General features: G+C 40.6%; 1 protein-coding gene across 1 annotated transcript; it reads right to left on the bottom strand.

Annotated features, from left to right (window-relative positions):
* Positions 1-802: 802 nt before the first annotated feature.
* Positions 803-17481, bottom strand: LOC140303951 (Krueppel-like factor 15). The gene is made up of 3 exons (XM_072382946.1): positions 17144-17481; positions 14300-15759; positions 803-2974 (listed from the first exon to the last, which is right to left on the bottom strand). Exons 2-3 carry the CDS (start codon positions 15547-15549, stop codon positions 2806-2808), a joined length of 1419 nt encoding a protein of 472 aa, XP_072239047.1. The 5' UTR covers positions 15550-15759; positions 17144-17481; the 3' UTR covers positions 803-2805.
* Between the last annotated feature and the right edge of the window lie 656 nt (positions 17482-18137).

Below are 18137 nucleotides of genomic sequence, written 5' to 3'. Positions count from 1 at the left end.
ACTCAGTTTAGCATTTACATCAACAAGGTTTGAAGCCTATTTTGAACTCTTCTCATGGACAACTTGACTCACAAATTGAGCGAATGAAGTTATACAATAATGAGATTATATCTTAAATAAAGGACTGGTGATTAAATGTTTTGCAGGCTCATGTTGGAATTGCCGCATTTTACCTGGTCCATCTTCTTATTTCATTTACCTGAAATGATTTCAGAACACCTGAAGGGGTCACTATTGAGTGACCAACACAGTTTCAATACAGTGCCGACACAGTTTGTGTAGTGTGTCAATACACTCCTTGAGGTAGCATCATCCCATCACTACTTCACACAAATACCAGTAACACATCAGTTGCGCTGATGTATCCCAATACCATCAGAGAAACTGGCTTGTACATTCTGCTGATAACAGCCTGATCTCTCTCATCTTAAGCAGATAGTACCACGTCATTTTTTGTCTCTACAGAGAAACTCCACAGTGTTCATGTGCAGTGATATATAGCTTGCTCCATATGTAATACATTTTCAGGGTAGATTTGTCTATGTGTAAATGTATGTATTCCTAATGCAGTAAAGAATATCTCAAGGGGGGAGCCCTTTATGATATCACCATTTCTCAAAGCCCCATCTAAAACCTCAGTGACATGAAAAGGTTTTTTCACAGGTCTGTTTACAAAAATGCACGACAATACACAATAATGAGACAACTTGGTTTTGTCATTATTCTTAAAACACTGAATACACCATTGTACAAAAACAAAAAAAAGATAGACCAAGACATTTATTTTTAGTTTTATTTGTAAATGGATAGAACAAAGAAAAATAGATACATTTATATGTACTGAACAAAGTTATGTACACATATGGTTTACACAAGAAATCTTCATAACCATTGATTTGTTGTGAGATAATGGTATCACAATAGTCTCTGTGTTTCCTGGATGCAGCACGCTACACTATATTTACATACATTCATAGGATGCAAACACCTGTGCTCACACAAGCAGTAAAAATTCAAAAATTGAATGAAAGAAATTATGTACAATGTTATGTACCTTCACTTGATATTACTTTACATGAATAAAATATACATGACAGTATAATCATACCCCTACATATTCACTGTGGGGCATCTGACATGTTTGAGAGCAATAAGGGCATTCAGTTTTGTAAAAATGACTCAAAAGGGATGTTGTAATTATATTCCCTGGAAGCTCATCCTCCTGGTACTTCAGTACCATGGTGTGTATGTAGTATGACCATTGGCATCACCTCAGCAAACTTTGCTGCCAGCACAGGTGAAAGGCCATTAGGGTGTTTCCAGGAACAAATAATGCAGCATTGAGGCAGATTTTGTGTTAAGTCATCAATAAAACAATAGATAAAAAAATAAAAGCAGATTGAGTCATTCAGTCCTATGGGTAGGTAGGAATGAGCGCCAAAACATGAAAACACACTTAACACCTTGTTAAAGTTAAGATCATTAAAATGCATGATTTTCAAATAATTTTACTCTCCAACAAGGATGTGTTGTACAGTAAGGATTAAAAACTGATACAAAGAGAAGAGCATCAAGCAGGTACACACACTTGGCTAAGGAATTTTCAGTCTGAGACAGTAAGCCTCCTCTCAGATAAAGTTTGGAAAAAAGGCACCACAATTACTGCACCTTTTTTGCTTAGTTTTACTAAATTCTGGGATGGGATCGTGATTATGTAGTTAAATTCCATACACTCTTATGGGGTAATCATTCTAACTGACATATCCAGACTACACTGAATGAATGAAGAGTACATCTTAAGATATTTATTTGTTAATGATGTAATATTTCCTCACCATTCCCTGAGCCTCCAATGAAACTGTTTGGAGCCCTACCCAGGAGGCCCTCTGCACACTCTGAAAATCTCTGACTAAGCTTCATAGTAATAATAATCACAACAATGATAAGAAAAAAAAATACATTTAACACTGAGCAAGCTGATTTAAAAATCACTGTACGCTTCACCTTTTAGTTGGGTTTCATTTTTGCATTTCTTGTGTTGCTCTGTCATTCTCCTCTTCTGTCTAAACTACTTTACTATGACTCTGTAAGATTTTAGGAGTTGGTAGCTTATTGTGAGAGTTTCCTTAATTTGTTACGCAATCAATAGCTCTCTCCATGAAATTATAATAGTTATCTCCCTGTGCATTAAGAGCAAGTTACATGACTGGTGTCGACCCTCTGAGAATGAACTGTGGCACGAGGCAGCAATAACAAGGACAGTACCTCAACAGAAACCACTGTGGACTCGAGTAAGAATACTACCACACTAGTACCACACATGAATATCAATTGAACTTCCTAAAGATTGCATAAGATGTGGACTGTCCAAGACATTGGCAACTTTCAGGAGATAAAATGTAGTGGTTGTCTTTAAGGCAGATTTAACACGCAAAGCTATTACCTAAGGTATCACACATCCAGACTGAATGAAAATGAGTTTATCTTATCTTCTGCTGAGGCAGGGGATAAGGATAGAACAAACATAAGGGCCAAAAGATGTCGAAGTACCAACAGCAACTACAACCCATTTAGTTGATTACAAACAGGAAGATTACTGTTTTGGTTTATAATAAAGTAGAACAATCACAGACCACTCAAACACAAAGTAAGGTGTGCTTTCACTTACATACTTAAACTGACTTGTTGGCACAAAAAAGTATGCACACAACCATGTGCTCAAATCTTGCTCCCATGGCATATCTCTATGAGGTTGATCCGTGTATTCCCAGTGATCCCAGTAATTCCAGTAATTGCTGTAGAGTGTCAGTTTGCTGAGTGAACTGTCCGGATGCTACGTGGAAAACGATGGACTTTGATGTGTTTTGACAGGTGGTCACTCCGTGCAAACTTCTTCTCACACACAGAACATTGGTAGGGCTTGACCCCTGAATGAGACCGCCTGTGACGAGACAGCTCATCAGACCGAGAAAACCTGAAAGAAAGAAGAAGAGCAATGTTTTAAATTCAGTGAAGACAAATGGAAAAATGGAAATACGCAAATTTAAGTAACAATCCTTTGAGCCTTTGACTTCACTAAATCACAGAGCTGTGACAACTTGTACAAGCCGACATCCCATTGTTTTAAATGAGCCTGCAATTCGCCAAACATTACTTTTGAAATAAACAATCTTACTTGAGCTCATTCATATACATATATATTATTCTGTGTTTTTGTCATATTTTCTGCATTCTTTTCTCTGAGGTCTGGCTGGCCCCTTTTCAAACACTGTCTTCTTATGCTGAGTCTTATTGGAATCTGACTGGGCAATTAATGTAAATTATTCTTATGAAGGTCTGCTAATCTGTTCATCACTCTGATCGGATGACTTGTTGCTTCCATGATGGGCCATAACGGAGTGTCTGGTGCTACTGCTTCATCGCCACACGCTGTCAACTGGGATCCATCGAGTAGCATATGCGGCAAATCAGCACACGAATCACCTCGGCAACTTGGGCAGCTGTCTCATGGACTCGGTGCAATGGTCAAGTACGGTCACACTCACTGACATTGATGTATGAGTAAGGTGAACAACGCATGAACAGCCTCTTAAATGAAATTAGTGAACATTCGACACTTGTCTGTTCATCTACATCAAAGGAAGGAAACTGTTGATACTTCAGCATGAAATTCAAGATCTTCAGAGCGAGCGCCATGCAGTTGCAGATGCACCTGAGAGAACACATCTGAAAGAAACAACAAGACAAGAATGTCAGACTGATCTCCAAAGTAAACCTGATGACCCACTTGCAGGTCTGCAGCTCTGAAGGTGAACGGAACCCTACAGAGAAGATGCGTGCACTACAAATGGAAGAGGCCAAGAAAAAGGAGAAAAGGCTGCCCTCCATGTACAAGCAATGGAAGCTCAGCGTACGCAAAGCAAGAAATCAGTTGAAGTCAGACATGGCAGAGAGTAAGCTCTGGCTTCTCATCGTGGGCCCAACTAGACTAAACACTGATGAAAGGAGGTTCCCACCTGATGACCCCAATGACATGTTGGTCAGCACTGCTCATTGGTCTATATAGGGATTATAGGGATTATTCACTGAGTCTGGTCCATTTTCTTTTGTAGCACAAGTTTCTTGTGTTTACTTGAAGTGAAGATCTTAAGAAATCTAAGGAAGACATAATGAACATGTATTTCGAAATCAGAAATCTTGCCACACCTTCCACTGATGTAAGGAGACGAGTTGACACTTGTGTATCAGTCACCACAGAAATCATCATCATTGCCCAGAGTAGAGCAATAGACGAAGAAGGTGAGTTTAATGAGGATCAAGAAAAACACAGCCTTCATGAACTACTCCACCGTGACTATGCAAAATCTGTCTATGGATCTGCTGCTTCCTTGACCAGTTATGGCAAGTCTGACCACCATTCTGTGGCACATTCTATGGCAGCCAAGTGTGCAGATGCAGCAGCCAAACTCACGGTGAGGGAAACTAATTATGAGATTATGATAGTAGAAGAAAGACAAAAACAAGTGATAAGAGAGCTAGAGTAACAACAACGGAAAGTCCTAGAGGCACAAAGGGATGAATTAGAACGACTACAGGCAGAGAAGGAAGTACGAGCAGCTAAAGCCAAGTTGAAAGTGTACAATAATGAGCTGGAATGTGAAGCTTCTGACGACATTAACGATGAAAGGGACAAGGAGGACAAGAAGCTGCCTGTAACTGCAGTCTTTCAAGACAGCATAGCCTTGAATAGACTCCCTGTTCCAGAGCCATTTGTCTTCAGTTGTGATCCAGTACGATTCACAGAATGGAAAGCAGCATTTACCTCACTCATTGACCACAGGACTATCACTCCAGCTGAAATATTCTAATATCTAAAGAGATACGTCAGTGGTCCAGCACGTCAGGTGCCAGATGGCACCTTCTTCCGAAACGACAAAGAAGCCTACCAGGATGCCTGGAACAAACTAAACTGTCGCTTTGGCCAGTCATTCACCATTCAGAGAGCATTCAGAGAGAAGCTAACTAATTTGCCAAGGAATCAATCTAAAGATGCTGAAGGGCTTAGAAACTTCGCTGATTTTCTGAATGCCTGTCAAGATGCCCTTCCTCATGTTAAGGTCTCAACATATGAAATGACTGTGAGGAGAACCAGAAGCTCGCATCTTCAGGCTGGAACCGAAAAGTCACACAAAACTTGAATGAAAGGCAAGAATTCCCAAGTTTCAAGGACTTTGCAATGTTTGTGTCAACTGAAGCTGAGATTGCCTGCAATCTAGTTACGTCCCTCTATGCACTTCGCTCATCAGACTCTAACACAGAAAAGATCAATTCCCGAGACACAAAGAGAAACAAGGCAAGTGTTCTCTCCACTCACACAACTACAGACACTGTGAGCCAAAAGTCAGATCAAAGAAATGTTAGGACTCCGTGCATTCTTTGTTAGGATAATAGGCACCAGCATCATACATGTCCCAAGTTCACAGAGCTATCATTGGTAGAGCGACGAAATTATGTAAAAATCCGACCATAGTGCATAGTGTCGTCATCGTCACTTCTGTGACAACTGCAAAAGAAAAGCATCCTACAGTCTTTCATGACTACAACTACAAAAGGGAAAAGTCTTCACCAGAGATGGGGCCAAATCAAGGTGCCGCTGCAATCTCACTCAGTGTAGCAGACAAAGGCTCATCCTGCACATCAATGGTGATGTCAGTGTGGGTGTCATCTGAAAACAATCCAATTGTTGAGAAACTTTCCTACGCTTTACTGGACACTCAAAGTGATACTACGTTTATCGACCACAAAGTGAGTGACAGTCTAAATGCTGAAAGGTATCCAGTGAAGTTGAAGATGACAACCATAAGTGGAACGAACACAGTTCTTCCAAGTGAGAGTGTTTTTAGCCTTAGGATAAGAGGATACAGCTCTGCCATTTAGGTTGATCTTTCAGTTGCCTATACAAAAGACTGCATACCTGTGAATCGTGCTCACATTCCCACTTGTGAGACAGCCAAGAAATGGAGTCATCTCAGAGAAATAGCAGGTGAGATCCAACCACTGTGAGGTAGGGCTTCTACTACAACTGCTCTAGACCCATGGCACCAAGGCAAGTCATTTTAGGAGGAGATGAGAAACCCTATGCCATATGGACGGATCAAGGATGGAGCATTGAGGGGCTCTCATCTCAAAGCAATGATTTGCAGAGCACCAGTCGCCTGTGTCACAGAATCACCGTAAAAGAGCTGCCTCCAGTCACTCCTGCTGATGCTATTTGCATTCTAGAATCTAACTTCAAAGATGGCAGCGAAGACAGTAAAACAGTGTCACAAGATAACATCATCTTCCTCAACAAGCTGGACGAGAGCATATGGAAAAACATACACGGCCACTATGAAATGCCTCTATGAAATGCCTCGTTCTCTCAGGCTGCAATGGGATGAAAGGTACAAGGATCAGTATGTCAAGTTCATCGAAGAGGTCATCGAAAGGGGAGATGCAGAACAGATCACAGTGTTCATCATGCAGAGAAGCAGGATAAGCTTCGTGTTGTGTTCGATTGCTCTGGCAGACACAAAGGAACCAGTTTAAACTACCACACTTCCAGGGGCTTGAGTCCCAATGAGTTTCTGTCCTCCACCTGGCTAACTGGACCCAAGTTTTTGTGGAACAAGGAAATTGAACTGCCAGCAGATGAAATCCCAGAGTTAACGATTGGAGATCCAGAGGTCAGAAGTGCTCTAGCACAAGAACTACAGAACGAGTAAGCTCGAACTGTTGCATGTATTTTAAGGCGCATCAGCAACAACAAATCAAACAACCTAACCACTGTAACAAAACGAGAAGAGGCAGTACATCGCATTATCAAGGACCTTCAGAAAATTGTGTATCAAGAAGAGTTGAAAATGCCCAACAATACACTCAGCCCACTGACAGACTTCACTGATGCCCTGTCAGGAGAGAAATTTGTGAGCATCTCCTCAGTGAAACCGGTTCTCCACCTCTTTGAAACATCAGTTGTGGCCGTGCAGGAAGATGACTTGGATCTCACATGATCAATTAAGTCAAAAATCCTGGGGTACCTTCAGGAAAAGTACAGTGATCCAAACACACAGGACCTGCTAGACATTGCCACATCTCTGGATCCAAGATTCAAGATGGACTACATTAGTGAGGACAACAAAACCACTTTCAAGGCCAGACTGACATATGAGATGACTGACATAACTTCAGTTATGGTAATTATGTTTACATCAGATCATACTCATAATGATATTCACAAATTTTAAATGTGTTGGGAAAATGTGATATTGTACTTGTTTAAATGATATTACATTGGTGTGTGGAATAGAATATTAAGATGAGCTTTGTTAACTATCTCCTCTCTTTTAAGCAAAGTCCCCCCTCAACTGCACCCCTGGGTGCCCCCATGAGGAAGAGGCGAAAGACCGTAGGCAGCTTCCTTAAACCAGCAAAAGGCCATGAGGCACCATCCCAGCCTGAGCAAGATGTTGCCTCAGAACTGCAGTCATATTTGCTCTCAAGCAACATTGATAGTGAAGCGGACCCCTTTGTCTGGTGGAGGGAACACAACGGACAATTTTCAAGACTGTCTATACTGGCCAAGAAATAACTCTGCATTCCTGCCACAAGTTCCCCTTCTGAAAGGGTGTTCAGCACCGGGGGGAACATTGTAACATGTGTCCGTTCCTCACTGAAGCCTCAAAATGTTGACCGACTTGTGCTCTTGGCAAAGAACCTTTAAGCAGCTAGCTGCAAAAAAAACAAACAAACAACTGTGTTCTCTGTTGTGGTCCTGCCATGGTCAACTTTCATGTTGTCATGTCAAATGTTATATTTTGTTAACAATTGTGGTTTATATTTTAAGAAACATACCTACCTCCCTCATCACCTTACACAGAAAAAAATAATGCTCCAAAATTGTTATTATTGTTCAAATTATTCAAAGGTTGTATATGTAAGAGAAGACAAGAGAGACATTTATTGTTTTCATGTTCAATGTCAGCTGTTGCAAAGATGATGTGCTGCAATAAGTGTTAAATATTTATGTTGGAAAAAATCATGAGAGAATCGTGTTCTCAATTCTAAGCAAAAAAAATCATGATTCTCATTTTATCCAGAATCGTGCAGCCCTACTGTAAGAGCTAATTTATGTTTATTATTTATTTTTCTTTCATGTTTCCTTCCTGTAGCTCTTACAGTGTTTCCTGAAGAAAAGAATGTCTGAAAGATTAAGTGACTTTGTGTTCAGAAAAAGGCTGATGACTGAACATAAATAAAGGCTTTATGAGACATCAGTAAGCTTCACCATTGTCTAGCTGGGGTTTGTTACAACTAGTGCCAGCTTATGGTGGAGGATATAGATATTAATCACAATTTTCTTTGCCAAATTAGTGAAAATTTGTCATACTGTGATTTAATGTAAATCTACCTCCTGACTTTGTCCTAATTTGAATGAAGGTGAAAGGTGGTTGGCACCTGTGACACATACATGCACATGCACTGGGTCACACACTCATAGAGACAGATGCCATACACTGGAGCAGTGGGCAGCCATTCACAGCGCCCGGGGAGCATGGGGGTACGGTGCCTTGCTCAAGGGCCTTAAGGATAAGGAGGTGAACTGTCTGCTTTTAAATTCAGACAAAAATGAAGTTGTTCTCTTTGGACCTGTGCGCTTCAGGGAGAAATTGTCTAGTTATATAGTTACTCAAGATGGTATTTCCTTGGCTTCTAGTTCTACAGTGAGGAACCTTGGAGTTATTTTTGACCAGAATTTATCATTTGATGCACATATAAAACTGGTTTCTAGGACTGCCTTCTTTCACCTTCGTAATATTGCTAAAATTAGAAACATCCTGTCTCAGGGTGATGCAGAGAAACTAGTTCATGCATTTGTTACTTCAAGATTGGACTACTGTAATTCTTTATTACTGGGCTGTCCCACATATTCTCTGAAAAGCTTCCAGCTGATCCAAAATGCTGCAGCCAGAGTTCTGATGAGAACTAACAGGAGAGATCATGTTTCTCCAGTTTTAGCTTCTCTTCATTGGCTCCCTGTTAAATTCAGAGTAGAATTTAAGATTCTTCTCCTCACATATAAAGCTCTTAATGACCGAGCTACATCATATCTTAAAGATCTCATTGTAAGATATTTTCCTAACAGAGCACTTCGCTCCCAAACTGCAGGTTTACTTGTTGTTCCCAGAGTTTCTAAAAGTAGAATGGGAGGCAGAGACTTCAGTTATCAGGCCCCTCTCTTGTGGAATAAGCTGCCAGTAAATGTCCGGGAAGCAGACACCCTTTCCACTTTTAAGATTAGGCTTAAAACTTTTCTTTTTGATAAAGCTTATAGTTAGGGATGGCTCAAGTGAGCCTGAAACATCCCATAGTTAAGCTGCTATAGGCTTAGACTGCTGGGGGACCTCATCTGTCACACCTTTCCTCACTTTGCTCTCTTTTTTCCCCGTTTAATTTCTCAAATGATATTATGTACATGTGACATTACTGTGGTTATTAACTTGTGTTTCCCTGTTCCAACAGGTATCCTTTGAATGGTGTTATGGTGTTTTTCCCCCCTTTTTTTTCCACAGTCGCCACAGGCATGCTCAGGACAGGAGATTGGACTGAAGACAAGTTTCGGTGCAATCTGTTGGTTTCCTTAGCTAGGATATTATTTTTACCTTCAGGTTATTGGACGACCCACTCTCACCACTGAGCCACGGCCACCCGTTTAACAATGAACATTCTCCACCTGTGTTAAATCAGTTTCTTATTAGAAAAAACATGTCTGCTCCTCTGACAAAACCATTTTATTAGTGTTCTAACAAAACTCATTCCTCTTTAGAGTAAGCATCATTGTAAGTATAACGGTATTTCCCAGCGCCAAACTTAACAAGAGACTTAGTGAATGACGAGACGACTGCACTTTAACAATTTAGGTCTATCAACTTCCTATTTTGTCTGCACTATTTTTCTCATCAAGTCCCCACAGATTTAACAGCATAATTTTGTGTCACAGACAAAAATTGCCTCATGTTTATAATATAACCAATTTGCCTGTGGCTTATTTGGACAAGCATAGCAACACAGCAGAATTTGCATGCAAGGAAAATGCTACTTGGCTGTAGCCACAGGGATAAATGCCCCAGGGCTTCTTCCCAGCAACCTTGTTCTCTGTAACTGACTGCATCCAGCTGAGCTCTGCACCCCAGATGTTACTTTGCTGACCTGACAAGATGATGAATCGATCCAATAGCACCCTCTAATTAAGAAGCAACAAGGAGCTAAACTTAAAACCCAATGTACTTTCTTCCACATATGGACACAAAACCTTATTGCTTTGAGTTATGGAAATGCTGCAGCAGTAACAGAATGAAAAGTTTAACTATGAGAGCATCTTATACCGTGGGACACTGCCAATAAAATCATTCAAACAGCATGGAAAAAAACTACATAGGGAGGAATCCATTGAAAAAACATGGCCTATTTCCACACGGTGACTTAAGTAAATGACCCACTATTGACTAATACATTGCCTAACCAGAGACTGGAACTGGGGTGCCCACAGCATTATGGGAATTGCAATGAGCACAATGAAATTTCATTCATGAACAAAAAGGCCCTATTGGCTTAACTAAAGGCTTTCTACCAGAAAACTGTGGGAATCCACATTAGATAGTAAAACAAAAAAAAAAGACTCTTCTCTGCAGTGTCTATATATGATCTCATTCTGTCAGCAGTAATATTATCAATGCCATTCTGAAGTCTGACTTTCCAACAAGTCGTTCAAATGTACATAAGTGGAAAATGACAGAGTCCAGAGAAACACTGACATGAATTATAATTGGCCTACTTTTATACGTATTTTATGTCAAATGCACTATAATTATTACCATTTCATGTTAACTAAGCCGTAAGTAGCTGTAGTTGTATTTATGTAGATATAACAATAATACCTCAAACTCAAATTTCAGTAAATAATATCGTTGGACTAGACTGGCACATCTATAAGAGGCGGCAAGAATGAAAAGCAGAACCATGTAGCCCTTTTCCTCTGACCTTGAAAGAGAAGGTTGCACTGCATCCACTATGAGTCTAAGTGGAAATTAAGCATTCTCCTCATTTGCAGGCACTAAACTCCCAGTAGCCCAACTTCATTCTCAATCTAAAAGAATTGACATCATCGCCTGGCCTTTACAATATGCTGGCATAAATTAAATAAACTGTTCAGTCGTTCCCCAGTAAACAAGACCAACAACATCCATGGAGCCACTGAGGACCATTTCTACAGCAAGGATTTTTTGTTTAATATTTTTGATAATTTCAGACTTGGCTCAGTGTCTCTGGCCCAAATGAGTAATAAGTAATAGGGACATACACTTCATTGGATAGTTAGGCACATTCAGATCAAGTTATATCTTTTTTATGGTAAGATAGTTACTGGGGTCCAACTGGAAAAGCCTTGTTATGGAATAAGTGAGAACCCAAACTCAACTGTCAATATACCTATGATAACAAGAAAGGATCATGTCAGTGGTCATCTAATTCAAGTTTTAGTTGCTGTAAACATGGTATGCATGGTGACAGCTATAGTTGTCCTGGGACCCGCCACCAGATCATAGCTGTTGTGGGTTAATAATAATCTAGATTCTAGTTGCATGTAGCAATCCTACCAGTACTGCATTAATAATAATGTCCAATCTGAAATTAATGTAGACGAGTCAAAGTGGAAAAGACTGTGCACTATTATAGCATCCAGTGTCTCAGATTCCTACCAGCCTCTATGAAATGAGTCTATATGAGGAACCTTGCCTGACTCTTCCCTTTCAGGCAGTGAGGCAGCCTGGACGTTCCTAACCCACAGTCATGGTAACTATTGAATACTTATTCTTTGTTCCGTCCACTTCCTCACTGCTGCTCCCTTCAAGCGATTGTGTGCAAAACTGAGACAGACCTCTTTCTCTCACTCAAACCGCCTATCTGGACTGCCCAGTGCTACCATCTTAACAGCAACCAACATTTTTTCTCTTGTCTGTTGCCTTCAATAAATCCTATTTACTTATTTTTGATTACGTGGTTCTCTAACAATTTTCTTAACAGTCTTTTTTTTTCTTTTGAGTGGCCCCCCTTTATACCATCACACTGTGGATTACATTTACACTCTCTCTCTCTCTCTCTCTCTCTCTCTCTGACACACACACACTAGATCCTGCCTTTTGTACATAGACAAGAGCCCTTTGTTAGCTGGAACGTACTGTCTGGATTAAACTGCACAAATTTCTGCAACTACCCCCATCTATCAGAACACACATATACAGCATGACTAGGGGCTGATTGCCTGGTTGGAACGAGCACAAAGCTTGTATTGTTGTTTCCTCAGTACTTGCATGTAAAATAGAAAATCATAAGTGACTGAATGTTTAAAACAAAGTTTCTCAAAGACTGGTCTCTGCAAGCGGCAGCAGGCAAGATTATAACTTATATTATATTATTATTATTATTATTATTATTATTATTATTATTATTATTATATATTATTACTATAACATAATAACTTACTGGTTGGGGTAGTTTTGACAGTTCATGCCATACCCATGCACCCATGCTTTTCACATGAAAAAAAACATGCACTAAACAAGTATTTGACTAATATTTGATATGCTGGTCCTCGTACCCAGTTAAAAGACTGACACGAGCTAAAAAAATAACTTTGTAGGGTGCATGAAATCTCACTTTTCTGGATGTCAGACAAAACAAGAATTCTGTATTAAATGGCAACAGCTGTACTAATAAATCACACAAATATAAGGTTGAATTCTATCAACATAACTGTCAAAATTATGTTCTGTGATGGAGACTTGGTATAAATAGTTTTAATAAGAGTATTTTTCCTCATTTGTCAAAACTATATGGGGGCCTAATTTAAATGAGGGTTAATGGGGACCATAGTCCCTATTAGAAACCTTTTTCTAGGAGTGGGTGCCCACAAAACAGTAGAGTACATGAAATAAAGTCCCAGACAATTCGGTAGGCAATACTGAATTTGTCTGTTAAAAGGTTTTTGGGCAAAGTAAATATTAAATGTTGTATTGTTCACCAGTTTTTTTCCAGCCACAACAACTGTCCTGATGTGCTCAGGAAACCAGCCAAAACCCCGTCAGCTGTGGACAAAAGTCACACTCTGTCATGCTTACACACAAAACCCACATATACGCTTTCACACTTATATATGTTTTTAAAAAAAAGAAAATTTTACTTTAATGAGTAATGAAACTGCCTCACTGATGTTCTCTCTCTGCAGTTACAAACAGCAGGTTCTAAATTACTTGTTTTATAGTTGGCATACACAAATATCCACATATATACTCATACTGCCATCACAACTGCACAGCTGTCGAGTCTCAACAGGAGATGCCCATGTTGGGGTCATGTGACTTCAGCCCACATGTTCTGTGCTAGCTTTAGTTTATATCCACAAAAAAAGACATCCTAGCTATTCTTGTACATCCCAGATATCTCACTGTGCAGGCAAAACCCATTTGTAGTGCCACCACCTCACATCATTCCAATTAACTATTTCTTAACAACAACCATCAAGAGGTCTTCAGATGCAAGGCTTAGAAAAGAAAACAAGAAGATAGTTTATATTTGCTTATTTGTCATAGATCATCAGGTAACTATGAGGGACCCAGCGGATGACTGAAATTTTGTGCTAGCATGCCACAAAAAGAAAGACAGCAAAGCCTGGATACATTGGTAGTCTAATAAAGACATTTCATTGAGTTGCTCCTCTCATATTTAGTTGCTTGAACTAAATATTAGTGCCTACCAAGTATTTGACACCCTTAAGGTCCCCAGATCTTTGCTGAATGAGCCTCACACGGATAGTGTTCCACACCATAATTGGTTCCATCAAAACAACATGACAACAACAGTGACTCACATTTCCCTGATTTATATTACTTCTTCTGTAGTCATAAATCTGGATAAAATCTGATATCTGTTACATGCTAGAGTCTGTGTTATCAAATAGTTCTGTCAACATAAACAAACTTTGACACAGACTTTATATAACCAGTTATAAATATCACATAGATTCTCAGTCTAACCTGCTAAGATAATAAAAACATAAACCTAAAACTTAAAAACACACAGCTTGTGATCATAATAACTTTGCACAGGCAGATATGTGTGAGGCTAAAGTTTGATGTTGACAGCCAGTATGTATGAGTGCAAACAGACACACATTCATTCATTACATTTCCTCTCCAAAACCCACCTCCATCCACAGCCCTGCCAGTTGCAGGCGAAAGGCTTTTCCCCTGTGTGCCTCCTCAGGTGGGCCTTCAGGTGACTGCTCTTTGTGTACATCTTAGTGCAGCCAGGAAAAGTGCATTTGTGCATTTTGATCAGATCAGCCACTGGATTCTTCTGGAACTTTTGACTTCCAACAAGAATCCCTGATCCCTGCCTGGCCAAGCTATCTCCAAGTCCAAGAGGTTTGGCTGCAATAGGGACTGGAGCAATGCGTACAAACTTGGAGGAGACATTAAGGCTGGGGGAGGGCAATATGTGGGGCACCAGGGCAAAGGTCTGACCTTGGATGTTGACCAGTAGCTGTGCAATTTTGATGTCTGAGGCTGGGGAAGGCTGTGAGGGCTGTGCAATTGGGGTAAGTGGTGCTACTGTGGGCTCTTGCTTCACCTGAACTGGCTGAATCTGTAGGATGACCGGCCTCCCATTAACATTTGTTCCACTGTCTGCTGATGAAGGCCTGTTGGTTGATGCTTTCTTGGCCCCTGTGTTAGATTTATGTGTGTGGTTAATTAACTCTGTTTTGCACTCACCAGAGGCAGCACTGGCTAGACTAGAAGTACTGGCAGTGGGAACAGTTTGGTCTGAATATTTGGCCTCTGGTTTCAACTTAGGCTCAGGTAAGGCTGCGCTGCACCACTCTAGACCAACCTCAAGACCAAAACCCTCTTCTGCTCCAACTTCTAATCCCAGGCAACCCTCTTGGATCTCATGCTTCATTGTCACTATCTCCATATTCTCCTCCAGAAATTCCTCAATTTCTTCTAGTGTAGGCTGGAATGACCCTCCACGCTGTTCCACTGTCTCCACATGGGACCAGGTGAGGAAGTCAAAATTTTCCTCTTTTATTGGCTCACGTTTGGAGGGCTCATTTCTCTGTGAGTCCCACAGAAAAGTGGATAGTGGTACAGGTGCTGCAGATTCTACAGACACACTGCTGGCACCTCCTAAGGATGCCGGGGACAGCAGGGGATCTAGGATGCTGCCGTGGCTTTCAGCACTAGAGTTGCTGCTGTAGCTGGAACTGAGCACCTGGGAGTCTGGGCTGGAGCAGGATCGAGGGCTAGAGGACTCACTCAAGTCATCCTCTGAAAATGGTGAGGGCATCATGTGGTAGGAGCTAAGATCTGTGACCATGTCAAACAGCTGATACCCCTGTGGAGAGTCACTGTATATAAGTAAAGACTCCTCACTTACTGGGGAATTATCTACCATCCCTTGCTACTGCCAAACCACTGGTTCTTGCTGGACTCAAAGTCTGTGTTTAGGATGATTTACAAGAGAACAATTCCTTGGAAGTTAAACCAAATAAACCAAGGTCAACAAGGCCACACTTCTCACTCTGGTGAGATAATGAAACACCTAGTGTGGAAAAAGTAATTGTCCCAGAAACAATCCAAGGTCTTCAGCCAGAATGAGGTATGTCTGAACAGAAATAAACAGAGCAAAACATATCTGTTAATGTTAATCCCACAAAACCAACTAAACATTTGACAGAGCCTTAAACAATATTAGATGATTTTTAGGGTATGACATTGAAAAATGCATGATTAGGTTGCTCATCCTCTAATCTCTGCATCATTGCGTGTGAGAAGCTGCATCATTGTTTCAGGCAAATGCCTATTTGTGACTCTGATCATAGAAATCTATAAGATATCAGGAGTTAACCCAGAAGCATTTCTTCTAATAGTTCAGTTTCTGAGGTGGAATTTTTTTCCAAAAAAACATTTGCATTTTTTCTAAAAATGCTATTCTGAACTGTAAGATAGAAGTTTGATATAAATCAAAGGCTTTTAGCTAAAATATAAGTGTGATCTCATACCATATCACTGTTCTAAGTCCAAATCTGACAAAATAAACTTAAAAAAATCGATCTGTTAGGGTGTTTATTTATTTTCTTTGGGCCTATGCTTATATTTTGTACTGAGCAGTAATATTACTGTCTTTTTAGTGTCAAGAACGCCATGGATGGTTGTGCACTGTGGCTGCACTTTATCATAGTTTCATAATGTCCTACTGTTGGCTTCATAAATAGGTTATTTTACAGGAACAGGGAGCTTTGGTCATACTTACTCCGCCTCCCTCCCTCCCTCCCACCTCCATCCATCCCACCTCCATCCATCCTCCCTTTCTAGGGGCCCCTCAGTGGTCTAAGTGACCGAGAGTTAACTCGGGCCAGAGAGAGAAGAGAATAAAATTGGGGAGTGGGGAGTGCTCGCGCTTCTCCACATTCCCCTCTGCATGTGTAGCTTATCCTGTTTCACCTGTCACACTTGTTCATAGGACAGTTAAAGAGCAGCAGCTTAAATCAGTCACGTTACTGATTGCGTTATATTTTTCTTTATTTCAAAGAGAAATCGAGACAAAAGTGTTAAAATGACTGAGTTGTGCTTTCTGCAATGTCTTGCACTGATAAGTAAAACTATGCATGAATTAATATTTCCATTGGTAAAAGGATGCGATTTAAAGCCTTTCAGGTTTTTTTCACACCGTCAGGTTTTGTTGGTAGGACTGACCAAATAACTTAAAAATATAACCAGCTGTGCTTGAAGCAAAACTCATTCAAAATCAATTAATCTAACATTATGTCATTAAACTGGCTAAAATCAAAACTAATTCCGATCCTACAAAACTGTCAATATAGGTCTGTGTGTCATCTTTCCCTGCCGTCCTCATCGTGAGGCGCGTAGGCGCGCGTCTCCGCTGTCAACATAAACATGTTTTCGTCCAGTCTGCAGCAGCAGCATTTGGCACTGATCAGAGCCACGAGCGCTCTGCAAACCTCGAAGGAAAGAAACTAAAATCTTACCTTGTTAGTTTAAAGAAAATGTAATCCGACTCCTAAAGGCACAGAGAGGATTGGTTTTAGTCGTTGCATCTGACAGAGCAGTTTTTGCCAGTGCAGGTTTTGCCCTTGAGACTATCCATGAAGCGTAGCAGCAGTAGCAGCGGACTGTCTGGTCTCTGTGCTGTCGGAGTTGTACAATATGAGCGTCACATGACTGCAAGTGTGAGTTGCAGACCCACTGTTGTGAAAAATAAGAGGCTTCTGCTGAAGGCTCGTCCCCGCTCCGCATCCTCATTGGACTGTTGTGGCAGAGTTGGAGGCGGGTCGTCTGTTCTGTCACTCAGATTCTGCTGCGTGGACCAACATGTGGGACTCTGATGCCGGGAGGGAGCAGAGTGGTTAATTCTTATCATGAAAAATAACAAGGGGGAGGGTTAGCCGAAGTAGGTCAGCAGGATTTTGGAATGTATCCTTGTGAAGCACTTCTGCACCTGACTCAGTGTAATAGGATATATATAGCTTAGCACTGTGCATAAACATACATATATATTTTGTCACTATCAGAGTCTCCAACTGATAGGTACATTTAAATATGAGGACCTACCTGAAGTCCCCAAGAAACTAAAGTGAGTTTGAGAGTTTAAACTTGGTTTTATAGATAGGGGTAGATGGTTAGGTGTAAGGTTGAACATTCAGTCATTTAGGTTAAGTTTATGCACAAGGACTCGGAAATTTGTTGTGTCAATGGAGTGTCCTCATGAGGATTCATTCTACACACTTCAGACATCTCAGAGTTCCAATTAACTGCAGAGACTCCAGAAATACTCAGATGACTCTGAAGCTGTTGGGTATATCTGTGACCTCTTTCAGCTGTGCTTTAACAGCAAAAAAGACATTACACGTTGCTCCTCATGCCAAACTTGCCAGCAGTAATAACTATATATAATACAGGCTTATGAATATTGATGAGAAAAAAATGCATTTACTGCAAATTACAATTTCCCTTTGGCATAAA

Source organism: Leuresthes tenuis, unplaced genomic scaffold, assembly GCF_036924035.1.
Source record: "Leuresthes tenuis unplaced genomic scaffold, fLeuTen1.0.hap1 SCAF_3, whole genome shotgun sequence".
In the NCBI taxonomy this organism is placed as follows: Eukaryota; Metazoa; Chordata; class Actinopteri; order Atheriniformes; family Atherinopsidae; genus Leuresthes; species Leuresthes tenuis.
The sequence above is the reverse complement of the archived record's forward strand: the minus strand, read 5'-3'. Positions and strand labels throughout refer to the sequence as shown.